The sequence below is a fragment of the Notamacropus eugenii genome, chromosome 3 (assembly GCF_028372415.1).
Source record: "Notamacropus eugenii isolate mMacEug1 chromosome 3, mMacEug1.pri_v2, whole genome shotgun sequence".
In the NCBI taxonomy this organism is placed as follows: domain Eukaryota; kingdom Metazoa; phylum Chordata; class Mammalia; order Diprotodontia; family Macropodidae; genus Notamacropus; species Notamacropus eugenii.
In genome coordinates, this window is record NC_092874.1 from 398,181,406 (window position 1) to 398,209,221 (window position 27,816).

Below are 27,816 nucleotides of genomic sequence, written 5' to 3' on the forward strand. Positions count from 1 at the left end.
TAAATATCCATTCCCCACCCCCACCCCATAGCATTATACTCAATTTTGCCGGGTAGGTTATTCTTGGTTGTAATTCCTCTTTCAGACTATCATATTCCATGGTCTCTACTCCTTTCATGTAGAAGCTGCTAAATTTTATCTAATCCCAATTGTGGCTCCATGGTGTTTGAACTGTTTCTTTCTGACTGCTAGCTGTATTTTCCCCTTGATCTAAGAGCTTCTCAATTTGGCTATAATATTCTTGGGATAGAATATCACATTCCATGCTCTCCACTCCTTTCATGTGGAAGCTGCTAAATCTTAAGTGATCCTGTCTTCACAGTGTTTGAATTGTTGCTTTCTGTCTGCTAGCAGTATATTCTCCTTGACCTGCGATCTCGTCAATGTGGCTATAACATTCTTTTTTTTTTTAATATATCCATTTTATTTATTTTTAATGTTCTACAATCACTACCATAAAACTTAGATTCCCCCCCTCCACCTAGCCCCCACCATCCCCCTCCCTCCCCAAGACAACATACAATTCTATACAGGGCCTACACATACATTCCTATTGAATACACTTTCACTATAGTCATGCTGTGTAGAACTAAAATAAATGGGAGAAATCATATAACAAACCAAAACATAGTACACACACACACACACACACACACACACACACACACACACATGATCTGTTACATTCTGTGTCTGAATTCCATAGTTCTTTCTCCAAACATGGAAGGCATTGTGCCTTGGAAGACCACTGGGAATTTTTTTTTTATGTCCTTGTATTGCTATGAAGATCCAAGTCTACCAGAAAAAACTCTCACACACACAGGTTGTTGCTATGCACAAAGTTCTCCTAGTTCTGCTCCTTTCACTCAGCACCAGATCATATAAGTCTTTCCAGGCCTCTCTAAAGTCTTCTTGTTCATCATTTCTTATGGCACAATAGTATTCCATTACATTCATATACCATAATTTATTCAGCCATTCCCCAATTGATGGGCATACCTTTGATTTCCAGTTTTTGGCAACTACAAAGAGTGCTGCTATAAATATTTTTGTACATGTGGGACCCTTTCCCATTTTTATGATCTCTTGCGGATACAGTCCTAGAAACAATAGTGCTGGGTCAAAGACTATGCACATTTTTTGTAGCCCTTTGGGTATAGTTCCACACCACTCTCACAGCTCCACCAACAATGAATTAGAGTTCCAACTCTCCCACATCCTCTCCAACATTTATCATTTTCCTGTTCTGTCATGTTTGCCAGTCTGATAGGTGTGATGTGGCACCTCAGAGTTGTTTTGATTTGCATCTCTCTAATCAAAAGTGATTTAGAGCATTTTTTCATATGATTAATATTTAATTTCTTCCTCTGAAAATTGTCTGTTCATATCCTTTGACCATTTATCAATCAGAGAATGACTTGTATTGTTGTACATTTGACTCAGTTCTCTATATATACACTAGAAATGAGGCCTTTATCCCTGAGATTGGCTGTAAAAATTCTTTCCCAATATACTACTTCCCTCCAAATTTTGGTTGCATTGGGTTTGGTTGTGCAAAAACTTCTCAGTTTAATGTAATCAAAATTATCCATCTTGCACTTCATAATGCTTTCTATCTCTTCTTTAGTCAAAAATTCTTCCCTTCTCCATAAATCTGATAAATACACTATTCCTTGTTCCTCCATTTTGTCCGTGTTATCAATCTTTATACCTAGATCGTGTACCCATTTGGACTTTATTCTTGTGTATGGTGTCAGGCATGGGTCTATGCCTAGTTTCCACAATGTGGCTATAATATTCTTGGGAGTTTTCATTTTGGGATTTCTTTCAGGATTTTAGTGAATTCTTTCAGTTTCTACTTTGCCATGATTCTAAGATATCAAGGCAGTTTTCCTTGATAATTTCTTGAAATGTGATGTTTAGACTTTTTTTCTGATTGTGGCTTTCAGGTAGTCAAGTAATTCTTAAATGATCTCTCCATGAGCTATCAGGTGTTTTTACAATGAGATATTTCACATTTTTTCCCCCAGTTTTTTGACTCTGTTTTATTATTTCTTGCTGTCTCATAGAACCATTATCTCCCACTTGACCAAGTTTAATTTTTAAAGAATTATTTTCTTCAGGGAGGATTTGCACCACTTTTACCATTTGGTCAATTCTCATCTTAAAAAAGTTATTTATTTCAGAATTTTTTAGTACCTTTTACCAATCCTCTTTTCATAATATTCTTGCATTACTCTTTCTTTTCCTAATTTTCTTTTTTTTTTTAAATCTTAAGTTTTTCTCTAAATTGTTAAGCATATGTCCAGTCCTCATTTTTTTTTCCTTTGAGGCTTTCCTTGTGGATATTTTCAAGCCATTGCTGTCTCATGTTTGTGTCTTGAGCTTTTGTCTCTGTAGTAGCTTTTTATTGGCAGATTTTTGGTTTTTGCTTGTTTGCTCATTTTTCCTGTTTCTTGACTTTGGACTTTATTTGGGTTCTGCTTACATCTGTAGGTAACAGTGGGACTGTTCCAGAACTTCATCCTTTTATGTTGTGCTGGTTTCATAACTAGGTCCAGGGGGGCCTATATGGTTTTGGTGCTTCTAAGGTAATATGATCTGAGGAGAGATGTGGTCACTGCCTGTTCGATCTGCATTCTAGTGCATATTCATGTAGGGCCTCTGTTTGAACTGAGTAATGGGCAATGAATGGAGCTGCCAAATGGCACCTAGTCTGGTGTCTGGTGCTAGTACAGGGGTCTCCTGTAATTTTTCTGACCAGATATTCAATCCTCTTACTGTTGCTGGGCCCAATACCATTGCTACTGATAACTCCAAGGTCCAAAGCTGATGTATTTTCCACCATGCCAAGGTCCCAGCCAGGCTCCAACCCCAGTGTGTGCAGACAACTTTTTCTCTACTCCTAAGCTGTTCTGGGCTAGAACAATGACTGATTTTTTTTGTTGGTTATGTCACCTAAAATTCAACTTGACAAACTTTTAGAAGTGTTTAGAGGGGAATGTTATGAGAGCTGCACAAAACTGCTCACTTTACTCTGCCATCTTCTAATATTTTAAAAGTCAGAAAATTTTGCTCTCCATGGTACCTTGGGATAAACCAGCTTGCATGTGTTATAGTGAAATTCAAAGCCCTCAGTGGATAATGGAACGAGCTCATTTTCCAAAAGGAGAAGGAATATTTTGTAATTTTCAAGATTTGCCCAAAATATACAAACTGGCAGTTATGGCTATAGAGACAAAAAGTCCTCCTTGCCTTTCGTAAGTTGATGTTATGAGAATGGCAGGTGAAAGGTATAGTGATGAAACCCACTGGTTGTAAAGAATGTATTCAAAGAGCAAGCTCTGAGGAGTTTTGTACCTTAAAGCAAATAGGCTATTATGGATTTGCTAAGTGAACAACTGTATTAAAATTGCTAAAATAAGCACAAAGTTCAGACTCCCACTCAAAAGTAAAAGGGGAGAGGGGCACCTATTGCTTACTTTCCTAAAACCACAGGGGTCAATGAATAAAAATTTTGTCTTTAAAAATTTGAAAATTCAATATCACATTTGTATCCACAAAGCATGAGTGCTTACGCATGCACAGGAGCAATACGCTCTCTTGAAACTTTGGTGAATTAGAGGCTAGCATCTCTGAGATGACTGGTTAAAGACTAGATTAGTGAAAAGCTGTGGGTCTGTTTTACAAATATCCCAGCAGATGACTCTGATCATGAATTTATTTATTTTTTATTTTCATTTGAAGCACATCGTAAAGAAGTATCCAATGGGAGGAACCACGAAAAAGAAGAAACAAAACAACAACGTAAAAAGAGCTAATAGTATGCTTCGATCTGCATTCAGACTCCATAGTTCTTTCTTTAAATGTGGACATCATTTTCCTTCATGAGTCTTCTGGAGTTGTCTCAGATCCTTGCACTGCTGAGAAGAGTCAAGTCTTAAAGTTAGTCATCACACACTGTGGCTGTTACTGCATACAATGTTCTCCTGGTTCTACTCATTTCACTCAACATCAGTTCATAAAAGTCTTTCCAGGTTTTTCTGAAGTATGCCTGCTCATCATCCTTATGGCACAATAGTATTCTATTACATTCATATAACACATCTTGTTCAACCATTCAATTTCTAATTCTTGGCCACCACAAAAAGAGGTGCTATAATTTTTGTATAGGTGGGTCCTTATCCCATTTTTATAATTTCTTTGGGATACAGATCTAGAAGTGGTATTGCTGAGTCAAAGGGTATGTATATTTTTATAGTCCTTTGGGCACAGTTCCAAATTGCTCTCCAGAATGGCTGGATCAGTTCACAACTCCACCAACAATGCATTGTTGTTCCAATTTTCCCATATCTTCTCCAATATTAATCATTTTCCTTTTTTATCAGGTTAGCCAATCTGATAGGTGTGATGTGATACAGTTCTGATTTACATTTCTCTAATCAATAGTGATTTAGAGCATTTATTCGTATGACTATAGATGGCTTTAACTTCTTCCTCTGAAAACTGCCTGTTCATATCCTTTGATCATTTATGTGATCATGAATTTAGTGCTGGAAAACGTCATAGAGGATACTGTGCCCAACCTCTTTTACAGATAAGGATTTTACAGATAAGGAAACTGATATCCAAAGAGGTTAAGTGACTTGCCCAGGGTCACAGAAGTACTTCTTGACTCCAGGTCCAATGCTCTATCACTCTGTCACCAGCCACCTCTGTGAAGAAAGTGTTCTGTAGTACTTAAAGTACTGGAGAATGAATTGTTATTCTCCTTCCTTCTCCTCTTCTAATTCTAAATAAGACTTCTACTTCTATCTCATGATAATCCTCATCTGGGAGGATACTCTTTTATTCCCAAAATAATGGATAATGAAGGTTTGCTGTGATATGAGTCATACAGCCCTATGCAAATTAGAAAGCTTCCTGACTCCAAGTGTAGTGCTCTTTCTATTACCTAACTAATATCAATAGACTACAAACTTGCTGCAAAGTAATTCTGGGAACGGGTACAAATAGTAAAAACAAACATTTATGAACAATTTTTATTGGAGATTTTCATCATCTCTGAAAACAAAAGAAAACACTGATGCACAGTGACTTTTAGAGGCTTATCCCAAAGGCACAGTCCTTTCTCCTTTTGATTTAGATTTTCCTTTTCCTATTTGTACAAAATTTCAAATCAGCCTAGCCTTATAATTTATACAGCATATTCCAATTTTGCTATCAAGTAGAAATAGTGATTACTTTTACCTACTGTAGTATGAGTTTGCAGTGAGGCTTTGAGGCCAGGAACTGTAAGTCACATGTTTTAGAAACTGTTAATACAGTATATGCATTTAATGGACAGAATTAAATATACTACATCGGTTCCTGAAAATCTGGGCTATTTCCTTCCTCCTCAAAATTTCCCTGAGATACTATGATATCTTCCACTAATACTTAAGGGGTTAATGGTACCGTATATATGATGAACTCTGCTAGTGTGGTAAAGGAGAAACTAAGCTACTTGAACATTAATGAAAAGTATATCTTTGAGTCGAGAGCCAAAAAAGGATATCAGGAGAATAACACATAAAACGTCTTATTTTAAATATATCCATAACTTAAACACAAAACACAATAAAGTCCACAGAGATATACAGGTCTGAGGCTAGTATCTGATTGTCATAATAATTAAGAACTTCCAAGAAAGCTGCTAACAGATACTGTCCTGTCTCTATTCTGCAGCTTTCTCTGTGTGTACAGCTACATTATTTCCAAAAAAAAATTTTAATTTTTAAAATTTAAATTTAAACCCAATTCTTGCTATGTTCAAACTTTCATCTAAAGATAACGATTAGGAATAATCTCTGGGAGTTAGCATATTGCTATCTAGTAGGAAAACACTGATACTGATAAATTCAAGGACATTAAATTGGTTTTATTGAGATTAAGGACCCAAATCTTTGAGTGTGTTCAAGAGAAATTACAGCAAAGACTCTATATTCTTTGCCTTTCTTTTTTCTGACTGGACTTAAGGAGAAAAGATTCATCATCTAGTTTGTGCTCAAGCCCTGCCTGGCTCACAGTTCATGTAGAAAACCTGTTTCTTCGATTAAGAAACTTCATTGTGAGACTTGAGATATAATGGTTTGGAAAGTTTCCTTAGCTTCTCCTGGGTTTGAAGTCCACGACTCTGCAGGGCAGTGAGGGCCATCGGAGGCAGGTGAATCTGCACAAAGTAAAAACACCTGTGTAAGATGGTAGAGTGAAAACCCAGAGATGGGTTTAAACAAAACAAAACAGCGTTTTGGGCCAGACTGCCCACCATGAGAAAAACAAAAGAAACAAATGAGCTTTTTTAAAGAGGATGGTGGTAATGCTACTTCCATTTCAAAACATTCTGCAGATGCCCTTCTTCCCTCCTCTTCCCCCAGTTTCTTATTAGACCATCTCAATCTAGAGCAGGGTTCTTAATCTGGGGTCCATGGACCTCTCTACCCAAGGGTTCATAGGTAGATTTCAAGGGGTTAGTGAATTAAACAAGAAAGTGAAATTTAATTTTTTTTTTTTATGAACACAGGAAAGAGTCAATTTCAGAAGGAGTACATAGTTTTTACTAGACTGTCAAAAGATTCCAAGACACAAAAAAAAGTTAAGAACCCCAGACCTAGAAACTAAATTGTGTTAAATGCCTTTGCAGCTGTATCATGCTTCCCAGAAACTACCAATCACATGAGTAGGAATGCTCAGAAATTACTAGGTTTGAGTGATATAGTGGATTAGTAACAAGATATGAAAATTGGATTGAAACTTACTGGCCTTGGATATGGGATCTGATAATGCAATCCTATTTCAATTCTTGCTGTACATTCATCTATACATTGTTTAATTAGTTCCAAATCTGTAAGCTGTTAGAATGGGAAAAATGAATTTTAAAAAAGGGTTAGCATATTTTAATGTTACATAAAATATCTGCCTTTTTAAAAAAATTTCCTCACAGATGCAACCAATAAATTCAATATTGATAATGGAAAAGTAATTTAGCTTAAATTTTACTGTTTTAGAAATTCCACCTGTTCATGGTTTCTCCCATTCATTCTAATTCTTCTATACAACATGAATAATGTAAAAATGTGTTTAATAAGAACGTACGTGTAGAACTCATAATAGATTACATGCCATCTCAGGGAGGGAGGAGAGACTTAGAGCGGAAGAAAATCTAAGACTTATGGAAGTGATTGTAGAAAACTGAAAACAAATTAATAATAGTAATAAAAAAGAAATTCCACCTGAGAATGATCAAAAAGAAAGGAAATAAATTTCTGCCAGGCATTCTAGTCTGAGGCTTGAAAAACGGACATTTTGAATTCCAAAAATTGTCTTTATGTGGTCCACAAAGGCCATTCAATTTCAAGGAATGTAATGAATGGTGGTGTTTAAAAAATATAAAACTAAGGAAAGAGGGAGAAGGGGCCAGGATTATGGTGCTCACTCAAAGTTTACACTGAGACTCTGAAAAGAATTCAATTTGTATCAGCCTACCAAAGAACCTCAAAGTAACTGTATAGTTTGTGTCCTATGTCTGTCTTGGATATTCCAAAAGTCCTCTTGTGCTCTGGTACTGGCTGGATTGGTTGACAAGTTCTAAGATAAAAACTCAGGATTCCTTTTTTTTTTTTTTTTTTTTTTTATTTAGCTTTTAACATTCATTTTCACAAAATTTTGGGTTACAAATTTTTCCCCTTTTCTCCCCTCCCCCCCCAAATGCCAAGCATTCTAATTGCCCCTATGACCAATCTGCTCTCTCTTCTATCATCCCTCTCTGCCCTTGTCTCTGTCTTCTCTTTTGTCCTGTAGGGCCAGATAGCTTTCTATACCCCTTTACCTGTATTTCTTATTTCCTAGTGGTAAGAACATTACAGTTGATCCTAACACTTTGAGTTCCAACTTCTTTAGCTCCCTCCCTCTCCACCCCTTCCCTTTGGAAGGCAAGCAATTCAATATAGGCCAAATCTGTGTAGTTTTGCAAATGACTTCCATAATAGTTGTGTTGTATAGGACTAACTATATTTCCCTCCATCCTATCCTGTCCCCCATTACTTCTATTCTCTTTTGATCCTATCCCTCCCCATGAGTGTTGACCTCAAATTGCACTCTCCTCCCCATGCCCTCCCTTCTATCATCCCCCCCCACTCTGCTTATCCCCTTATCCTCCACTTTCCTGTATTGTAAGATAGGTTTTCATACCAAAATGAGTAGGCATTTTATTCTTTCCTTTAGTGGAATGTGATGAGAGTAGACTTCATGTTTTTCTCTCACCTCCCCTCTTTATCCCTCCACTAATGAGTCTTTTGCTTGCCTCTTTTATGAGATAATTTGCCCCATTCAATTCTCCCTTTCTCCTCCCAATATCTTTCTCTCTCACTGCTTGATTTCATTTTTTTTTTAAGATATGATCCCATCCTCTTCAATTCACTCTGTGCACTCTGTCTCTATGTGTGTGTGCGTGTGTGCATGTGTGTGTGTGTGTAATCCCACCCAGTACCCAGATACTGAAATGTTTCAAGAGTTACAAATATTGTCTTTCCATGTAGGAATGTAAACAGTTCAACTTTAGTAAGTCCCTTATGACTTCTCTTTGCTGTTCACCTTTTCATGGTTCTCTTCATTCTTGTGTTTGGAAGTCAGATTTTCTTTTCAGCTCTGGTCTTTTCATCAAGAATGCTTGAAAATCCTCTATTTCATTGAAAGACCAATTTTTCCCCTGAAGTATTATACTCAGTTTTGCTGGGTAGGTGATTCTTGGTTTTAGTCCTAGTTCCTTTGACTTCTGGAATATCCTATTCCATGCCCTTCGATCCCTTAATGTAAAAGCTGCTAGATCTTGTGTTATCCTGATTGTATTTCCACAATACTTGAATTGTTTCTTTCTAGCTGCTTGCAATATTTTCTCTTTCACCTGGGAGTTCTGGAATTTGGCCACAATGTTCCTAGGAGTTTCTCTTTTTGGATCTCTTTCATGCGGTGGTCTGTGGATTCCTTGAATATTTATTTTGCCCTCTGGTTCTAGAATCTCAGGGCAGTTTTCCTTGATAATTTCATGAAAGATGATGTCTAGGCTCTCTTTCTGATCATGGCTTTCAGGTAGGCCCATAATTTTTAAATTGTCTCTCCTGGCTCTATTTTCCAGGTCAGTTGTTTTTCCAATGAGATATTTCACCTTATCTTCCATTTTTTCATTCTTTTGGTTTTGTTTTGTGATTTCTTGGTTTCTCATAAAGTCATTAGCCTCCATCTGTTCCATTCTAATTTTGAAAGAACTATTTTCTTCAGTGAGCCAGGATTCCTTTTTTGAAACACAAAGGAAAGGGCAGGTAGTCTCAGACTCCCCATTATGAGAAACTATTATCGTGACATCTATTTTAGCAACAAATTGCAAAATTCTCATTTCTCCCTTGGGATTTTATGCATTTCATGAAAACTAGAAAAGTTTCCACAAAGAGAAATGGCAAATCTTCTCACATGAATGAAAGAGGTCACAGAGGGGAAAAAGATAGCAAATATACCTAGTAAATATATTGTAAAAAGAGGTTCCCTAGTGCTAAAAGGCTTGATGGCTCCTCCTCCTAATGAAATAGTCCATCAGGTCAATGACTCCTTGGACCAATCCAATTTAGGACAACGCCCCCCCTCCAAAAAAACAAACCACTTCCTGAAAATGGAAGGGTTAACTTAAAACAACTTTAATTTTAATTTAATAAGCATTAACTTAAAACCTGAATTTTCTCAGTAAGTCAATGATGACTCTCATATCACAACATTAATGTTATTCAATTTAATATAATTTAATTCTTTTAATAAAGGTGTGTAGCAACAATGTTGCAAAGCACATTATAGGTACTGTGTAATAAAAAAGAAATATTAAGACATCAAAGTCTCTTCCCTGAAGTAGTTTACCTTCTAATTAATTCAAACGACTACTAAGCACATACTAAATGCAAGAAAATGTGATGGGGATTTAAATGACTTAGCTAGACTCTGTCTTCCAGGAGCTTGTGTTCTTCTAAAGGATGGGGGATACATGTATTCAGTAGGTTGGGAAAGGGAGAAGAAAAGACAATACAAGGTGTTCTGGGAAAATCTGAGCGGAAGCTTGAAGGAACAGGAATGACTCTGAAAAGCAAAAATTAAGACTGAATTCCAGGCATGAGGAATGGTCTACACCAAAGAAGTGAATTTTGGTTGGAACATAGTTTGCAAAAGGGAATAAAGTAAAATAAAGCTAGAAAGTTATGCTGAAATCAGACTGTAGAGAGTCTTAAAGGCTAGGATAAGGATTATGTATTTTTCCTTGACACAGTAAGGGAGCCTGATGGTTAGTGAGCATAAAAAAAATTTAGATACCATATTTTAAGAAATCATGAATGGAGACCACCCAGATCTGTAACACCCAGAGGGCAAAGAGAAAACTGCAAGAACCCACTGCTCTCCTCATGAAAGAAACCTGAAAATGAAATCTTTGACCTAATGATTATTTTCTAAGCTACAGGAAGAACTGTTAAGGTAATATGTACATATGTCCACTTGGAGAACAAAATAAGTCGATGTGTAATTAAGTATAAGATTATGTGGCATAAACTTTATATTCTAAAGGAATTTAAAGAAGAAATATACTGATGGGAGACAAAGAATCACAATTGGAAAGGACATCGCCTATGAGTCCAATCCCAACAAGAATTCTCTCTATAACACATCTGCCAAATGGACATCCAGCTTTGCTTGAAGAACACTAGTGAGGGGAGCCCACTATCTCATGAGGAATACCATTCAACTATTGGATGACTAGTTATTAAGGTTTTTCCTTTTATACAGTCCATATTTGCCTCTTTGCAACTTTAACCCCCTTTCCTTCCTTTTTTCCTCTTGAAATGGCCAAATTATAAAATGGTCCCAGGTTTTTTGTCTTATTTAAACACCCTCTATGACATTTAAAATAGGGAAACTTTCTTCTCTCCTATTAAAATATAAATACTTCCTCATCGTATGTCCCCTTCCAAATGCATTTACTTTTCTACTCATATGTTTGCAATTCAGAGTTATCTACTCAGCCAAGATGGTGGACAACAACTACTCACCTAAGCTCTTAGACAAACTCCTTCAGATACCTCTAAAATAAGAATCTGAACAAATTCTGGAGGGGCAGAATCTAATAGGAGATAGACTGTAGCAGATTCACAGCCCAGGACAGACTGCAAGGTCGATGGGAAGGTTGTGTTTCATGGGGGTGGAGAAGCACACAGTGTACAGCACAGAGCACCCCCACTGCAGCAGGGCCCAGGAGGAAGCCCTGGGGTGATCTGAGGCAGCAACAACACCACAGAATCTTGGGCATATCAGCCTAGGAGGGGAGCCCAGTGGAACAAAGGAAGTTAGAGCTGCAGAGCCCCAGGTACCTGCAGTGGCTACTCCTGAGACTATCAGCCTACAGATTAAATGTCTGTCAGTCACCTACTTGAACTTCCAGGAGCCAAAATGGTGGAGTGATCAGTAAATGCTCTCTCCCTCTTCCCCTTGTTGACCTTGAAAGAACCGTAAAATATTTCCCCAGAAAAATCCTGGATCAGTGGGATCAGCAGAAGGGGCAAACAGTCTTGTAGCATGTGAGGCTAAGAAAATCCCTAAGCAGGGTCCCTCTTGCTGTGGTAGAGGACCCAAGCTGTCCCAGACAGCCCTACCTCAGCGAACCGGGAGGAGATCCAGAGCCCCAGGGGGGTGGAGCCTCACAAGCACAAACACTAGGACCCCAGGCATGCCTCAGCACCTCAGGGGAAAGGGGAAGACACTAGGGTAGCCAGGATCATCAACTGTTGAGCTTGTCTTTGCTCTACTTCAGCTGAGAAGACCTCCCATGACCAGAACACACCTCCCCCACACTTAACAAGCCAACTCCAGGGCTAATCTGGGGAAACACAAAAAAAGACTTCACCTGGCCTCTGCTTTCTCACACCAGCTGGCTCAGCATCAGGTTCTTTGGCTTCTAGTTGAAAGAACCAGAGGCCACAATACACAAAGCCTCATCATCATGAGTAAGAAGTAAAGCAAGAAAAAAAAAGACCACAGAATCTTTCTATGGGGACAAGGACCAAAACATGAATACCAAAGAGGTCAGTATTGAGACTGTACTCCCATCTGAAACTTCCAAAGGGACTATGAACTGGTCGCAAGTACAAAGAACACTCTTGGAAGAGCTGAATAAGGATTTTAAAAACCAAATTAGAGAAATAGAAGAAAAACTGGCCAATGATTTTAAAAGTATGAAAAAGGAATTCACTGAGAACAGCTCCTTAAAAAGGAAAACTGGACAAATGGAAAAGGGAGTACAAAAACTAACTGGAGAAAATAATTCCTTAAAAGGAATAAAAAAAGAAAAGGAGATGCAAAATTTAACTGAAGAAAACAACTGGATAAAAATTAGAATTGGGCAAGTAGAAGCTAATAACTATGAGACATCAAGAATCAGTCAAGCAAAATCTAAAGAATGAAAAGACAGAAGAAAATGTTAAAATATCTAACTGGAAAAACAATTGACCTGGAAAATAGATCCACAGTTATCTTCTCAGCTTTGATCTTCTCATCAGGAATCCCTGAAAGTACCCTATTTCATTAAAGATCTATTATTTTCTGCTGCAAGATTACACTCAATTTTTCCATGTAGGTTATTTTTGATTATAATTTTGCTTTGTCTTCTGGAAAGTATTCAAAGTCCTCTCCTCCTTTACGGTGATAGCTGCTAGGTCTTGTGTGAATCTGATTAAGGCCTCTTAGTATCTGAACTCTTTCTTTGAGTTGTTTGCAGAATTTTTCCTCTGACTAGAAGTTCTGAATTTGAGCTACAAGTTCATTCCTGGTAGCTTTCATTTGTGGTTCTTTAAGGAGCTGACCAGTGGATTCTTTCAATTTTTATCTTCCAGTTCTAATGGGTCTCAGAAGTTTCCATTCATGATTTCTTGAAATAATGATATCTAGGCTTTTTGTAAGGTCAAAGCAGAAGTGGTACCTCTTGGTAGAGCACTTCAGACAGAGGTGATAAGTCTCTGCAAAGGTATGGAAGAAGGAGACTGAATGAAATTTTATGGGGAACATCATGTAGATCAGTTTTGCTGGAATATATGAGAGGGAGTCTTATGAAATTAGCATGGAAACAAAGGCTGGAGCTAGACAGTGGAGGGCTTTCTATGCCAAATTAACATTTGCATTTTATTTTAGAGGCAACTGAAAGGCACTTAAACTTTTTGTGAAGAGAGGAATGACATATTTAAAACACAGATTTGATCGTATCAGTGTAACAACTATGTGGATGATGAATTGGAGAAGGTGCAGAGAGAGGTGGCAGATCAGTTAGGAGGCTTTTACACTAAACAAGTGATGAGAGCTTGACCTGGGTGGCCATGTCAATGAAGAGAAGACATGTGGAGATGTGAAGGCAGAACTGACAAGCCTTGGCTATGTTGGGTGAGAGAATAAAGAGTAGAGAATGAATCTAAGTTTACAAATCTGAGTGAATGGAAAGACGGTGTTGACTTCAACAGAAACAGGAAAATCTGTCAGAAGGAGTTTTGGGAAAAGCTAGTGAGTTCTGTTTTGGACTTGTTGATTTGAGATGTATATGGGATATCTGTACAGAGATGTCCAAGGGGCAGTTGGTGATATGGGACTAGAGCTCAGGAGAGAATGTGGTGCTAAATCTATACATTTAGTAGTTATCTGCTTGGAGATGACAGCTGAATTCACGGGACCTTATGAGATGCCTGAGGTGAGACTTGATGATCCTGCAAAGAAGAATGAGAAGAAATGGTCAATCAGGCATGGGGAGAACCAAAAGAGAGCACTCTCATGAAAACAAGAGTGGTTAAGAGTAACCAGGAGGAAAAGGTGAGATCAGTGTCATATACTGCAGAGAAGTCAAGAAGATAAGGACAGAGAAAAGGACATGGATTTTGAAACTGAGAGAGGTGGAGCAGAGAAGCAGTCAGATGAGCTCTCTCAAATTCCCCTCCGAAGAGTTCTAATATAATGCTTAAAATAGAATTCTGGAGTGGCAGAACTAAACAAAAGGTCAGTCTAAGCAAATTTATAGCCCAAGAAATCTCAGGAGGTTGTTAGGAAAGGTTTGTCTTACCAGAGTAATGGTCAGGACTGGAGCAGCACAGACCTGGTAGTGCAAGCCATGCTGTGGTGCCAGCAGTGGGCCTTGGAGGTAGTTGCAGAGGGTGGCAGAAGCGGCTCTGGGAACTCCTAGCCCAAGGACAGTTGTGGGGAGGATTAGGGGGCTGGACAACTGGTTGGAAAGAGATGGCAGGGGACCCTTTGCGGGTGCTGGGTCCAGGAACCTGTTGCATTTGTCCACACGTAGTTGCGGGTTGTAGTCCAAAGGCCAAAAGAAGCAAAAGCACTTGCAGCCTCAGGGAAGCAGGTTAGTTAGTTCCAGTTCCAGGATGGAGAGGAATGCTTGTGGTCACCCACAGTGGAGTAGGGACTCTGGTCTCAATTCTAAGACACAGGGGAGCACTAGTAATTGCTGCTGCATGAGAGAAGGGAACATGGTCACAATCCTAGGGCTGTGGTGGAGGAGTGATAACACTAGTAACTACAAGGAAATAAGATCCCTTCATAGTTAAAAGACCAGAACACAGGCCAGGAGAGCAGTGATGACACCTCTCCTTAGAGCTTAACAACTTGGAAGCACCAAAGACTTAAAGAACCTGAGAGCTGGCTCTGAAAATAGGAGCAAGAAAGAAACTTGGGACAGTGTCAGAAGCAGAGCACAACTTTAACATAGTGTTAAAAGTCAAGAAATAGGCTGGAAAAATAAGCAAACAACAAAATAAGAATTTAACATAATAAGTCACTATGGTGACAGGGAAAATGATCAAGACACAAACCAAGAAGACAATGTCAAAGCAGCTACAAGCAAGGCCTCCAAGAAAATGTGAAATGGATATACAGAATTCCTGGATGAGCTCAGAAATGATATTAAAAATCAAATAGGAGAAATAGAGAAAAAATTGGGAAAATAAAGTGATGCAAGAAAACTATGAAAAAAGAGCTTGATTTATAGTTTGATAGAAGAAGCACGCGCACACATACACACAGACACACCCACACCCACACACATATCCCCCAAAGAAAATAACACCTTAAAAAATAGAATTGGTCAAATGGTAAAGTGCACAAAAGTCCACTGATGAGAAGAATGCCTTAAAAAGCAGAATCAACCAAACGAAAAATGAGTTACAAAAGACCACAGAAGAAAAAAAAAACAAGTGACCTGAAAAACAGATTGAAGAGAGATAATTTAAGAATTACTGGACTACCTGAAAGCCATGATGAAAAAAGAAAACTAGCGTAGACATCGTATTTCAAGAAATTATCAAGGAACGCTGCCCTCATATCCTAGAACAAGAGTGTAAAATAGAAATTGCAAAAATCCACCAATCATTTTCAGAAAAAGCTCGGAACATGAAAATTCCCATGCAAATTACAGCTAAATTCGAGAGCTCCCAGGTCAAGGAGAAAACGCCCATAAACAGCCAGAAAGAAATAATTCAAGTATCATGGAGTCACAGTCAGGATCACACGATTTAGCAGCTTCTACATTAAAGGATCGGAGAATTTGGATATGATATTCCAAAAGGCAAAGGAGCCAGGATTATATTCAAGAACAACCTATCCAGCACCAAAACTGAGTATAATCATTCAGGGGGAAAATGGTCATTTAATGGAATAGAAGACTTTGAAGCATTTCTGATGAAAGACCAGAGGTGAACAGAAAATCTGGCTTTCAAATATAATACTCAAAAGAAGCATAAAAATGGAAGCATGAAAGAAAAACCCTAAGGTAATCCATGAGGCTAAAATGTTTATATTCTTATATGGAAAGATGAAAATTGCAACACCTAAGAACTTGATCGTTATTAGGGTAGTTGGAAGACTATACATTGACAGAAAGCATAGGTGTCTCCAAGAAAAAGAAAAAAGTAAAATTCTGAGGTGAGAAAGGGATGCATGGGAAGGAGGAGGAAGGAAGAAGAAGAATGGGGAAAATAATCTCACATAAAAGAGGAGCAAAAGGAAGAGCTTTTACAATGGAGAAGAAGATGGTGGGAATGAGGGTGACCAGCAAAGTTTAAACCTTACTCTCACTGGATTGACTCAAAGAGGGAATAACATACATACTTGGGTAGAAAAATCTATCTTATTCTATAGGGAAGTATGAGGAGAAAGAGAACAGAGAAAGGAAGAGAGGCTGATAAAGGGGAAGGTGGATTAAGGGAGGCAGTGGTCAGAAGCCAAACAGACTCCTAAGGAAGGAGAGGGTAAAAAGAGAGAGAAGAATAAATAAGGAAAAAATAGGATGGAGGGAAATACAGTTAATAATCATATGTGTGTGTGTTCGTCCTTCGTTGCCAAAGAAGACCACGCCATCAGAGAAATAATGACATGACTTGCACATGACTTTGTTTTGAGTGAGGAAGGGCTGTGCAGGTCACCAGCCTCACTTCTCCTCCAGAGCCATCTGAATCCAGTAACCAGATATTCATCAGGATGACTGGAGATAACCCAGGATGAGACCGTTGGGGTTAAGTGACTTGCCCAAGGTGAGTGAGTGAGTGTCAAGTGTCTGAGGTGAGATTTGAACTCAGGTCCTCCTGACTCCTGCACTGGTGCTCTGTTTCACTGCACCACCTTGCTGCCCCTTAATAATCATAACTGTGAATGTGAATGGGATGAACTAACCCATAAAATGGAAGTGGATAGCAGGATGGATTAAAAACCAGCATCCAACAATACGTTGCTTACAAGAAACACACTTGAAACAGAGGGACACACACAGGGTAAAAATAAGGGGCTGGAGCAGAATCTATTATGTTTCAGGGGAAATTAAAAAAAAAGCAGGAGTAGCAATCATGTTCTCAGAAAAAGAAAAAGTAAAAATAGATTTAATTAAAAGAGAGAAGCAGGGAAACTACATTTTGCTAAAAGGTACCATAGACAATGAAGTAATATGAATACCAAATATACATGTACCCTATAGGATAGCATCTGATTTCTTAAAAGCGAAGTTAAATGAGTTACAGGAGTAAATAGTAAAGCTATGCTAGTGGGGGACTTCAACTTCTCTGAGAACTTAATAAATCTAGCCAAAAAAAAAAACCAGTAAAGAAGCTAAAGAGATAAACAGAATTTTGGAAAAGTTAGATATGATAGAACTCTGAAGAAAAGTGAATGGGAATAGAAAGAAGTGCACCTTTTTTTCCAGTTGTACATGGCACCTTCACAAAAACTGACAAGGTATTTGTGCATAAAAACCTCACAAATGCAGAAAAGCAGAAATATTAAATGCAACCTTTTCAGACCATAATGCATTGAAAATTGTATTCAATAAAGGACTGTGGGAACATATATTAAAAATTAATTGGAAACTAAATAATCTAATCCTAAAGAAGGAGTGGGTCAAAGAACAAATCATAGAAATAATAAATAACTTCATTAAAGAGAATGACAGTACTTGAGACAACATACTAAAATTTATGGGATGCAGTCAAAGTCGTACACTTTGGAGAAAATTTTTATCTCTAAACACTTCAATACAAAAAAAAAATAGAGAAAACAGCTTAATGAACTGTGCACACAACAAAAAACTAGTAAAAGAACAAATTAAAAATCCCCAATTAAACATCAAATTGGAAATCCTGAAAATTAAAAGAGATTAATAAAATTGAAAGGAAGAAAACAATTGAACTAATAAATTAAGAGCAGGTTTTAAATAATAAAATAAACCACTGGATAACTGTATTTTTGAAAAAGAAGAAAACCACATTACCAGTATCAAAAATGATAAGGGTGAATTCCATTCACTACCAATGAAGATGAAAATAATTACTAGGAACTAAATATTTAGCCCAATTATATGCCAATAAATCTGACAATCTAAGTGAAAGACAATATGAACTGCCCAGATTAACAGAAGAGGAAATCAAATATTTAAATAACTTTATCTTAGAAACAGAAAGTGAATTAGCCATCAATGAACTCTCCAAGAAAATATCCTCAGCACAGATGGATCACAAATGAATGCTACCAAATATTTAAAGACCAATTAATTTCAATAATATATAAACTACCTGGAAAAACATATAAAGGAGTTCTTCCAAATTTCTTTTATGACACAAATATGATGCTGACACCTAAACCAAGACGAGTAAAAACAGAGAAAGAAAACTATAGACCAATTTCCCTAATGAATATTGATGCACAAATTTTCAATCAAACACTAGCGAAGGCAGTTACAGCAATATGTCACCAAGATCACTAAGAGCAGGCAGGGCTGGTTCAATATTAGGAAAACTCTTAGTGTAACTGGTCAATAACAAAACCAACAAAAACCTCAACAGAAGCAAAAAAAGCTTCTGACAAAATACACCATTCATTCCTGCTAAAAACACTATCAAGCATACGAATGAATGGAGCTTTACTTAAAATAAGTCGTATCTATCTAGAACTATCAGCAAGCACTGCTGGAATGGGAACAAGCTAGAATCCTTCCCAGTAAGATTAAGGGAAAGCCAAGGATGTCCACTGTCTCCACTATTATTCAATATTGTTCTAAAAATGCTAGCCACAGCAATGAGACCAAAAAAAAAGAAAGAAAGAAAGAAAGAAATTAGAATAGGCAATGAGGAAACAAAATATCAGTCTTTGCAGATGACATGACAGCATACTTAGAGAATTCTAAAGAATCAACTAAAAAATCAGTTGAAATACTTAACAAGCAAAGCTGCAGGAAATAAAATAAACTCATGAAATCAATAACATTTCTACATATTACCAACAAAGTCCAGCAGAAAGAGATAAAAAAGAAAAATTCCATTTAATATAACTGCAGAAAATATAAAATACTTAGGGGTCTACCTGTCATGACAAATCCAAGAACTATATGAACACATTTATAAAAGACTTTTCACACAAGGTCAGAATGAAACAATTAGAAAAATAAAAATTGTTCATGGGTAGGCTGAGACAATATAACAAACTGACATTTCTACCTAAGTTAATTTACTTATTCAATGCCACACTAATCAAATTACCAAGAAATTATTTTATAGAGCTAAAAATGGGAAGGTGGTTTTGCAGTAACAGACCTCAAACTGTATTTCAAAGAGATAATCATCAAAACAATCTGGTACTGCCTAAGAAATAGAGTGGTGGATCAACGGAAAAGGTTCCATACACGACATGCAATAGTAAATGACTTTAGTAATCTTGACAAACCCAAAGGTATAAGATTTTGTGACAAGAAATCACTATTTGAAAAAAAAAAATTGATCAGAAACCTGGAAAGCAGTTTGACAGAAATTAGGTATAAACCAGTATCTCACACTGTATACCAAAATAGGTCAAAATGGATACATGATTTAGACACGAAGGGTGATACCAGCAAATTAGGGGAACATGGAATATTTTACCTGTCAGATTTATGAATAAGAGAAGAACCTATGACTAAAAAAGAGATACAGAGCATTACAGAATGTAAAAGATCATTTTGATTATATCAAAAATTAAAGTTTTTGCATGAACACAGCAATTGCAGCCAAGATTAGAAGGAAAATAATTGGAAACAATTTTTTATGCAAAGTTTCTCTGATAAAGGTCTCATTTCTCAAATATATAGAGAATTAAGTTAAATTTATAAGAATATGAGTCATTCATCAATTGATAAATGGTCAAAGGATATGAACTGTTTTCAGAAGAAATAAAAGTTATAGTCATAAAAAAATGCTCTAAATCAATACCGATTACAGAAACACAAATTAACGCTACCTACCTCAACAGAAAGAATTATTTGAATACAGACTGAAGGATATCTTTATTTACTTTATTATTCTTGTTTCTTCAGGTCTGCACTTTCTTTTGCAACATGGCTAATATGGAAATGTTTTACACGAATACATATGTATAATTTCTATGAAACTGCCTGCCTTCTCTCAAGGAAGGTCAAGATAAAGGATGAAGGGAGAGAATTCAGAACTTAAAATTTAAAAAACAAATGTTAAAAATTTTGTTTAAATGTAATGGAGAAAAAATAAAAAGAGAATATTGGTGACCTCAGAGAGACCAGTTTCAATTGGTGGGAGGGGTCATAATCTAGATTTCAGAAAACAAAGTACAGACAAGTATAAACAGTTATTTCTGATAATTTGTTGTGGAAAGGTAGAAGGGATATAAGACAATAGCTTGAAGAAATGGTAGGGTCAGGTTATTTTTTAAAACCATAATGATAATGATGATGATGATAGCTAACATTAATATAGTGCTTACCATGTGCCAGGTACTACGCTAATAAACACTTTATAATTATCTTATTTGATCCTCACAACGCTGGGAGGTAGGTGTTATTATTATCTCCATTTTACAGTCTAGGGAACTGAAGTAAACAGGGGTTAAGTGACTTGCCCAGTTTCATACAACAACTAAGTGTCTCAGAGGGTGAATCTGAACTCTTCCTGATTCAAGGACTAGCACTCTTATCCACTGAGCCACCTAGGAGCCTTGTGGCAGCTAGGTGATACATGAGGGAGACATGCACAGGGATAAAGAAAAATATGCAGTCTTACATTTAGGTTGAAAAAAATCAGCCTCACAGTTACAAGGCTGGGGGAGTGTAGCTGGATAACAGTTCAGCTGACATAAATCTGGGGAGTTTAGTTGCTCAAGCAAGGCAACAATAGGATAACAGCAGCAAAAAAGAAAAAAAGTAACGTGACAGATATTAGGTTTATACTAAAAGACAATGTTCAGAACTAAAGAGATGACAGTCTCTATATGCTGTCCTTTTCCTACCATTTTCCTACAATTTGTGTTCAGCCCTGGATATATTTGAGAAAAGGTATTTAACAAGCTGGTGGAAATCAGGATATTAAAGGTCCTTGAGAACATGCTAGAAGAGGATCAATTAAAGGAATGGTGAATGTTTAGCACACAGAAGACAAGAGTATTTGAAGGGCTGTCACATGGAACAGGGAATAGATGTAAGGAGGACCCAGACCGAATTTGAGAAAAGTTAAAATACGCTAGATCTCTGGCGACAACTGAACAGTGACAAAAGATCACATCAATTTTTGTATTGAGAGCTCAGAGACTAATAGTGTCTGGCACAGAATAGCTTTTCTCCAGGTTTTTTGAAAATTTCTCTCTCCTGGTTCTCCTACTTATCTGACCACTCCTTCTCAATGCGCTTTGCTGGATCTTCATCATCCCGGTCACACTCACTAACCTTGGGTGGCCCATAGGGCTCTGTGGGCCCTTATCTCTATCAATACTATTTTATTTGATGAATTCATCAGTTAAAGTGACCTCATCAGTTTCCATGGAATCAATTATTTCTTTGCTGATGAGTCTCAAAATCTATTTATCCAGCCCTAATCTCTCTTCTGACCTCCAGTTTCCAACTGTCTGTTAGACATCTCAAACTGTATGTCCCATAGATATATTAAACTCAACAGATTCAAACCTAAACTCATTATCTTTCCCCCTAAAATTTTCCCCCTGTCCAAACTTCCCTATTACCATCAAGGGCACTAGTTAGTTGTTGTCCTTTATTCTCCAAAAGGACCAAAATGACATCACTATGTTAGAGTCAAGTTACAATGCATTCAACTATGACTGATCAGACCAATCTGGGTTCAGAATACTCTACCACAGATCGGGCACAAATAGTCCATGTGAACATTTGGGGTGGATTCTCTAAATCTGCGTATGCCATGCTGGGTGGTCCTATGCCAGTGTCTCCCATGTCACACAATCAATTCCAAAGTTTTTAAGAGAAACCTTAAGAGTGTCCTTGTATTACTTCTTCCAGCCATGATGTGGCCAGCCTATCGGAGTTGTGTCCTCTGCAGTAAATTTTCAATGCTTGGCAGTTTACTTTAAGAAAGGACCTCAGTACCTGGTATCGTGTCTTACCTGGTGATCTTCAGAATCTTCCTAAGACAACTCCAAATGGAAGCAATTCAGTTTCTGGGCATAGTGCTGATATACTGTCCAGGTTTCACAGGCATACAACAATGAGATCAGGATAACAGCTCTGCAGACCTTTAGTCTGACAGGTAATCTAATACCTCTTCTCTCCCACTTTCCTTCAGAGCCTCCCAAACACTTAGCTTGTTCTGGCAATGCATGTGTCAATCTCATTACCAATGTGTACAATCCCTAGAAAGTACACTGCCAAGGTAAGTTAACTTATCCACAGCATTCAAAACTTCTTCATTTGCTATAACCAATGGTTCCATACGTGGATGGTGTGGTGCTGGCTGATGAAGCAACTATGTTTTCTTGGTGTTGTTAGGTCAAAATTAGCACAAGCAGCAGAGAAACCACCCATACTTTGTTGCATCTCAGTTTCAGAGGCTACAATGACTGCACAACCATCTGCAAACAGAAAATTATGTACCAACATTCCTTTTCAAGTTAAAGAATTTACCATCAGTGTAGTAGCTGACCTGGATGCCCTTATTCATTCTCATTGAAAGTGTTGGACAACATGGCTGAAAACATCATGCTAAAAAGCATGGGAGCAAGCACATAGCCTTGTTTCACTCCACTGGTGACTAAAAAAGCTTGAGAGCATCCATTATCCAGAACCTGGGCTAGCATGTCATCATGAAATTGACCTACAATACTGATGAACTTCTCTTGGCAACCAAATTCTGACATAATTTTCCATAAGTCCTCATGACTGGTCAGATCTATAGATGTTATGTAAAAACCTCTGTTCTGCTCCTGGCATTTCTCCTGGAGTTGTCAGGCAGCAACCACCATACTGACCGTTCCTCAGCCCTTTCTGAAGCTACACTGGCTCTCAGGTAGATAACCATCTTCCAGGTGAAGGATCAACCTTTTAAGAAGGACTCTGGCAAGAATTTTTTCAGCAATGACTAAGACAGAGATCCCTGCCCCACCCTGTGATTGTCACAGCCAACAATCTATTTTCTTTATCTTTATAGAGATGGAAAATGGAGGTATCCTTGAACCTCCCCTTGCCATATAACCCGGAAGATTTCAGTCATTTTTTGTATAAGTAATGGACGCCCCGCCCCGCCCCCCTTGTAAATCTCAGTTAGAAACAATCAGCACCAAATGATTTGCCACACAAAAGAAGCCTAATGGCATTAAAAACCTCTTCTTCAGTTAGAACATCAGTTAAGGAGAGACTGATTTGATTGACTGATGATAGTCTGTTCAGAACACTATGGAAGTGAAGCATTCAGCCCATCTCTCTAGGATCATGTCCTTATCACTACTCGATGTGGCTCCATCACCACTGAGTAGTTAAGATACACCATAGATCTTTGGCCCATAAATCGCTTTCTGGGCATCATAAAAGCACTTTGGATCATTACCATCAGCATAAAACTGAATTTGATCTGCTTTCAGAGAGCCAAGAATCCTGCATCCCTGTAAGTGTTCACTTGTACTTTAACTTTTGATGGAATTAAATGCCTTCTTAGAGATAGATAAACTATCCTGCTAGTAAACCTTGTGGAGTCCTCACTTCATTTAGCAGCTTCTGAATTTCTCCATCATTTTCATCAAACCAGTCTTGATGTTTTGTAAGTTTTCTGACTCAGATGAGCAAATACAATGCTATACACCAAATCTCCGAAATCTACCCACTTGTTTTCTGCTCCATGGTTGCCAACTGTGTATTGGCTCAACTTCCCCTCCAAGTTAGCAACAAACTGTTCCCTCGCAGAGAAGAGCTCTAATCTGTTGACATTAATTTTTCTGGCAGTCATTTTGCCTTGGGGGCTACCACTTTTGTTGAATGCAAATATTTAGCTTGGAGAGGATAAGTCTATGGTCAGTCCTGTGACTGTGCCACAAATTGCCTTCCTCACTCTCATATCCTGTCTGTCTCTTCTTCTTACAATCATACAGTCTACTAAATGTCAACGTTTGCTGCAAGGGTGCATCCATGAAATTTTATTGCATTTAGGTAAATGGAAGAGTGTTGGTGATGAGGTCATGAGAAGCAGAAGTCTTCAGTAGTAGGTGACCACTGCAATTGCTGTTCCCAACTCCATTCCTCCCTAGGACTCTGTGCCATGTCTGGTAGACAGAGTCTACTTTAGCATTGAAGTTCCCCAGTATTATGAGCTTGTCTTCTTCTGACAAGAGTCTCCAGGACTTCATAAAATTTTTAATTGACCTCATCAGAGTTTGTAATGGTGGGAACATAGGCACCGATGATGGTAGTGTGGCGTTTTCCTGCAAGTGGCAGTTGCATTATTATGAGTCGCTCCTTTTGAGAGGCATACAAACTTGATGACTAAATTAGTTTTGATTGCATAACCTACACCAGCTTCATGAAGCTCCCCATTCACTTGTGGCTACTCCAGAAAAAGTGTATACAGCTCCAACTTCAGTAAGCTGGCTTTCATTTGCCAGCCTTTTTTGACTCAGGGACGCTATTTGGATGTGATACCTGCTGAGTTCTCTTGGAACAAGAGCTGTTCATCTTTCAGGTGTACTGGATTTTGTGTTGTCTGTAAGTGTACACAACATTCCATGTGCCAATGATGAATGGTATCATCTTTGCAGGAGTTTTTGTACATTTTTTGGTGTTTTGACCACAGGGTGGGATCCCCATTTGCCATGGTAATCAGGCCAGGGGTGGGAAAGCAGACAATTTTTAGGGCACCTTTTCTAGTCCCTTTCCTCACACCATGAGGTGAGCAGTGCGTTCCTTAAAAGGCTGTTCAGATACCCAGGGGGGCTGCTGAATTCCACTGCTGCTTCCAGGGACAAGACCACCCTATGGCCTCAGCCACCCATATACACATTTGTGACTACAGCTCCTAGTGTACCTGTACCTGCCGCTTTATCACGTGCCTGTAGCCACAGGATTCTGAGACAGGTAAAATGGTACAGGTGATATCCTTTGTGCGTAAATTGGATTTAAGTGAGGTAGAGTTGCAAAGTCGGCCTGACTCTCTCTTCCAAAGTCATCACAGTCCAGTGGTAGGACAGAATCAACATGATGGGAGATGGTTTGAGATGCAGTGGATGACCTTGGTGTCTTCAATATCTAATCAAGCTCTAAATGCTCCCCAGGACCTGCTTCATCCACTTTCATGGCAATTGGAACAAATTGTTCTCATCTACCCATTCCACTGGGGGGTAGACACCCCACTAACTCATTGATGGGTCTGAAATCCCTCAGTTACTCTCCACCTGGTTTATCCCATCTGCTAAACGGTTTACTGGGGTGTGGCCATTGTACATGTTACAGTTTCTTGAAGCCACAGGTGAGAGTTAGGTGGATCAGGTGGACACCAAAGGTGGAAAGCAGCCCTCACATAAGAGGTACTAGTCTTCCCTGAACATACCCTACACCCCTTCTATCCCCAAGACTCACAACCTGGATGTTATCTTTGATTCCTCACTATCTTTCACCTCTTGTAACCAATTGGTTGTCAGCTCCTGTCTATTTCACCTTTGCAGCATCTCTTGAACATATCCCTTTGTTTCCTTTGATATTACCGCCATTCTGCTGCAGGCCCTCATCTCCTTATGCCTGATGGTCAATAACCTACTGGTTGGTCTTCTTATCACAAGCCTCTCCCCACTCCAGTCCATCTTTCGCTAAGCCACCAAAGTGGCTAACAAAGATCTAATAAAGTCACTCCTCACTACTTAACTCAAGTGACTCCCTATCACCTTCAAAAACAAATATAAAATCCTTCATAATTTAGTCTCCTCCTGCAGACTTTTGTATTATACCACCACCCACTGGCCCGGGTGTTCTGAGATCCAGTCAGTGACACTGGCCTTTCCCTTCTACTGCTCAAACAAAAGAAAACAAAACTTTCCATCTCTCAGTTCTAGGGATTTTCACTGGCTATCTCCCATGCCTGGAATGCTATACATGCCCCTCTTTACTTCCTGGCTTTCCTGAGGTCCCAGCTAAATCTCACCTTCTCCAGGATGTGTTTCCCTATCCTTCTTAATTCTAGTACTTTCTTTCTGCTGATTATTTCCTATTTATCCTGTATATACTTTATCTGTACATATATGTTTGGGGCAATTAAGTGCCACCATGGATAGAATGCTGGGCCTGCAATCAAAAAGACTTCGCTTCCTAAATTCAGATCTGACTAGAGACACTTACTAGTTGTGTGATCCTAGGCAAGTCACTTAACCCTGTTTGCCTCAGTTTCCTCATCTGTAAAATGTGCTGGAAAAGGAAATGGCAAACTACTCCAACAGCTTTGCCAAGAGAATCCCAAATGGGGTCAAGAAGAGCTAGACATGATTGAAACAAGTGACCGGCATATTTGTTTGCATGTTACCTTCTATGCCAGACTGTAAGCCCTTTTAAGGGCAGGGACTTCTGCTTTTCTCTGTATTCCTGGAACTTAGCACAATGCCCAGCACACTGCAGGTGCTTAATAAATGCTTCCTGACTAAATAATTGCTTAGTGATTGATGGAAGGCAAGAATCAGAGATTACAGACTTAGGGGGTCCATGTAGCTGATTCCAAGTATCTGAAGAGCTATCAAGTAGAAGAAAGATGGGATCTGTTCTATTTGGCCTCAGAAGGCAGACCAAGGATAACGGGTAGAGCCATAAGAGTCCAAATTTAATTTCAGGTTTACTGCATGAAAAAACTTTTTAATATTTTATTCATAAATGGAATGGTCTATCTCAGGATGTATTATGCTCTCCTTCACTTTAGGTCTTTTAAAGCAAAGGCTGGATATGAGATTCTTTTTCCAGGTATGGTTGGACTAGATGGCCTCTCTCTGGTTCTTTACAGTTCTCATGTTCTATGACTCTATGGTTAAATATGCCATGGAGAAGGTGCTATTTGAGTAGAGTTTTGAAAGAAAGATAGAATTTAAAAATAGAGAAAAAGTAAGACATTGTCAACTTTGAGAGAATGAACAAAGGTAGACAGGTCATTGACATGACCTAACAGGGGAGCAGTATGTGGAACAGTGATAAAACTGAAAGAAACAAAGGGTTTATCGTAAAGTAGTAAGAAATTGGTTAGCAGGTAATGGTGTGCCTTGGATGTCAGTTTAAGGAATATGGAATCTGTCTGAGAGGCAGTAGGGAAGGATTCAATTAATTCCATATTTTAATCCAATTCTGCCAACACTGATTAAGCAAACAGATACAGGGCACAATGTGTTAAGTGCCGGGTGAAACATAAAGTTTAGATAATACATGACCTCTGCCCTCCTAGTGCTTACTGGTTAGTAAGGAACATAACACATACACAGATAATTATAATCCAACAAGTCATATCTTATAACAAAAATATTTCAAAAGGAGAAAGCCACATCAGGCAATTTATAATCTAAGGCCTGTCAAAAACCCATTTCCACAAAAATGAGGGCAGCTAGGTGGTGCAGTGAATAGAGTGCTAGATCCAGAGTCAGGAAGACTCATCTTCTGAGTTCAAATCTGGCCTCAGACTCTTACTGAGGAAGTCATTTAACTCTGTTTGCCTCAGTTTCCTCATCTATAAAATGAGCTGGACTATCTTTGCCTCGAAAACCCCAAGTGGGGTTACAAAGAATTGGACATGACTGAAAAATTACTGAACAACAAAACCATAGCTGAGGCTACAACTTTGGTCTAACCTCCCCTAATCCTAAAATATTAACTGCTCCTCCTCCTTCTCCTCATTTTCAGGAATGAAAAGATATGAAGAAAACACCGCAAGGAAATGCTTAATTCCTTGAGAAGTATCAGAGGATCCCACT

At 38.3% G+C, this 27,816-nt stretch overlaps 1 protein-coding gene and 1 long non-coding RNA gene across 10 annotated transcripts in view; both read right to left on the reverse strand.

The window, feature by feature from the left end:
- Positions 1–5,028: 5,028 nt before the first annotated feature.
- LYRM1 (LYR motif containing 1) overlaps positions 5,029–27,816 on the reverse strand; it is a 37,282-nt gene continuing 14,494 nt past the window's right edge. For all 9 annotated transcript variants that reach the window (XM_072597958.1, XM_072597959.1, XM_072597960.1 and 6 more), the window contains exons 3-4: positions 6,798–6,890; positions 5,029–6,211 (exon numbers count right to left, since the gene is read on the reverse strand). In XM_072597958.1, the coding sequence (XP_072454059.1) occupies positions 6,095–6,211; positions 6,798–6,890 (210 nt within the window). In that variant the 3' untranslated portion in view covers positions 5,029–6,094. The remainder of the gene's footprint in view (positions 6,212–6,797; positions 6,891–27,816) is intronic.
- Positions 9,803–27,813, reverse strand: LOC140497242 (uncharacterized). Its single transcript, XR_011964587.1, has 2 exons — positions 14,162–27,813; positions 9,803–13,811 (listed from the first exon to the last, which is right to left on the reverse strand). It is a non-coding gene; the product is annotated as an uncharacterized lncRNA (long non-coding RNA).